Source organism: Entamoeba dispar, genomic scaffold (assembly GCF_000209125.1).
Source record: "Entamoeba dispar SAW760 scf_1105229457789 genomic scaffold, whole genome shotgun sequence".
Taxonomy (NCBI): domain Eukaryota; phylum Evosea; order Mastigamoebida; family Endamoebidae; genus Entamoeba; species Entamoeba dispar.
Genome location: NW_001852868.1, coordinates 1 through 2,243, shown reverse-complemented (window position 1 = coordinate 2,243; position 2,243 = coordinate 1). Strand labels below are relative to the sequence as shown.

The following is a 2,243-nucleotide window of genomic DNA, read 5'->3' as shown; positions in this document are numbered from 1 at the left end:
TGTTGTTTTTGGTTTGTGTTTTGAGCATTCATTCTTTATTTTTTTACAACTACTTTAAAGTTTTAAGGCAGGTTAATTATTAAAGTTGTGTTTATTGTAATTCTATATTGGTATTATGGTACTATTACTAGTTCAACCAATTTCTTCTCTTTCTTAATCAGGTATTGATTTGTTGAAGTGAATTATATATTTGAGATGCATTCATAAAGGTATGAATTTAAAATAAAACAATATTATTTTAGAGAAGTCTGTTTTATACATCTGTTTATTTTAAAGAATTTATTCGTATAAAGAAAGGTTGTGTTATTAAATAATATTAAAAACATTTATAGTGGTAAGTTACAAGTAAACTATGTTATTTTGGTAATGGTTGACTTTGGTAAATGTTGTATAAATAATTGTTCATATTTTAATGAAGTGAGTTATTAAAATTTGTTTATCTGCAATCATTTTCAAAGACTTAGATATATTCAAATACATTAATTTTAATACAGAGTCATAAAGAACAAGAAGAGAATATTGTATCAATATAGTATCTAATTTATTATCAAAAGTATTTATGGTATTATTATATTAAGTTTTTAGAAGAATAAATATTTATATTGTTCACCATTTAGGTGGTAGTGTTGTTGATTCAAGAATAGTAGGTAAGTGATATTATTTTTCTCAAGTAATTTTTTAAAGAAATTATTGAATCAAATAAAACAATTTCTTATCTATTCTATTTTCTAAAAATGTGTTGCTGGTTCTTTAGAAGAACTTGATAATTTATAAATAAAATAGTTATTCATTGTTGGCATGAATTGATTAATGTTTGTTTATTTATGTATTCATTAATGAGAGTTTCGTAAAGCATATTTCTGATGCTTTAGCACTCACTATTTCACATCTATCTGTACTATCTACCTTCTTTTACTCTATCCTCTGCTTGACCCATAACTACAGGATATCCTGCAACATCAAGCATTGGAATATCGTTCATAGCATCTCCAATAGCCATGACATTTTTTAAGTTAATATTAAGTATTGAGCTAGTGTTTGACAGCATGTCCTTTTGTTGCATCATCCTAGTGATTTCGATGAATGTGGATTGTGATTCTGTAACAACAATACCATCAATGTCAGTGAATAATTGCATCCATTTTATCTTTTCATCTTTAGAATGAGCAATTGATAATATTTTAGTTACTTTATTTAGATGAAAAACATTCTCTCCTATTTCTTGTGCTTTGATACCAATTTTCTTTTCATAAGATTCAGTTAGGTCTATTTTTCTTTCTACAAAATATTCATCTCTGATATAGAATTGTGCATAGATATTGTTTTCTTTAATAATTTTATTGATTTTTTCCAGTTGTTCTTTATTAATTTCACTCTCAAAGATTGTTTCATTCCCATGACATATCATTGCACCATTGTAACAAATTAAGTATTCATTTTGTATTCCAGCTTGTTCTGCAACTTTCATCGCACTATTTCTCATTCTTCCTGTTGAAATACAAACATGAATTCCTTTCTTAAGTGCTTTTTGAATAGTATTAATGTTATCTTGTGGAATATAAAAGTGTTCAGGATTTGATGTGTCCATCAATGTTCCATCAATGTCAATACAAACTAATTGTGCCATTTGATTTTTATAGTTCTATTTTCTTAAAAAGAGATAGTTTTGATAAAGAGTAATCTCAAATAATGACAATATCATCTTGTCTAATTTAAAATGTAAAATATCAAAAGTTTTATCCATTTTAGTAAAGAAAATGGTGTAATGATTTTAAAGAGGTTGTGATAATTTAAAAGAAAAGAGAACATAATAAAAGTAAAACTCATATTAGAAATTTATTTTGATAATATCAAATAACAAATAAAAAAGAAAATAGTGTTATTATAAAAAACAGAAAAAAAAGTTCAAAACAGAAAATTCTTTAAAAGAACTAAAAAATAATTATCAGAACAACATAAATAATGAGTCGTCCACAACGAGATAGTGTATTTTACTCTGAAGAAGAACAAGGGAATGAAGTTAAAAGAATATTACGAGTTATTGATACAGAATCAGAGATTATGAATGCTGCATTAAATAATAAAGATTTAAATAAAGCAATTGGATGTTGTGATACAATAGGGAAAGAATTAAGAACTATTTCACTTGCACCAAAGAATTATTATCATCTTTATCTTGCTGCACAAAATGCATTTACACCATTATTCATGTTTTTAAAAGATGAATATGAAGGATCATTACT

The 2,243-nt window shown here is 25.3% G+C and overlaps 1 protein-coding gene across 1 annotated transcript, besides 1 other annotated feature; it reads right to left on the bottom strand.

The window, feature by feature from the left end:
- The first annotated feature begins 303 nt into the window (after nucleotides 1-303).
- Nucleotides 304-331: a sequence feature (AT_rich).
- A 456-nt stretch (nucleotides 332-787) lies between these two features.
- EDI_104840 (uncharacterized protein) lies at nucleotides 788-1,627 on the bottom strand (the record flags this gene model as incomplete). Its single annotated transcript, XM_001733759.1, has 2 exons — nucleotides 788-866; nucleotides 900-1,627. The coding sequence occupies 2 exons, from the start codon at nucleotides 1,625-1,627 to the stop codon at nucleotides 788-790; spliced, it is 807 nt and encodes a 268-aa protein (XP_001733811.1).
- Between the last annotated feature and the right edge of the window lie 616 nt (nucleotides 1,628-2,243).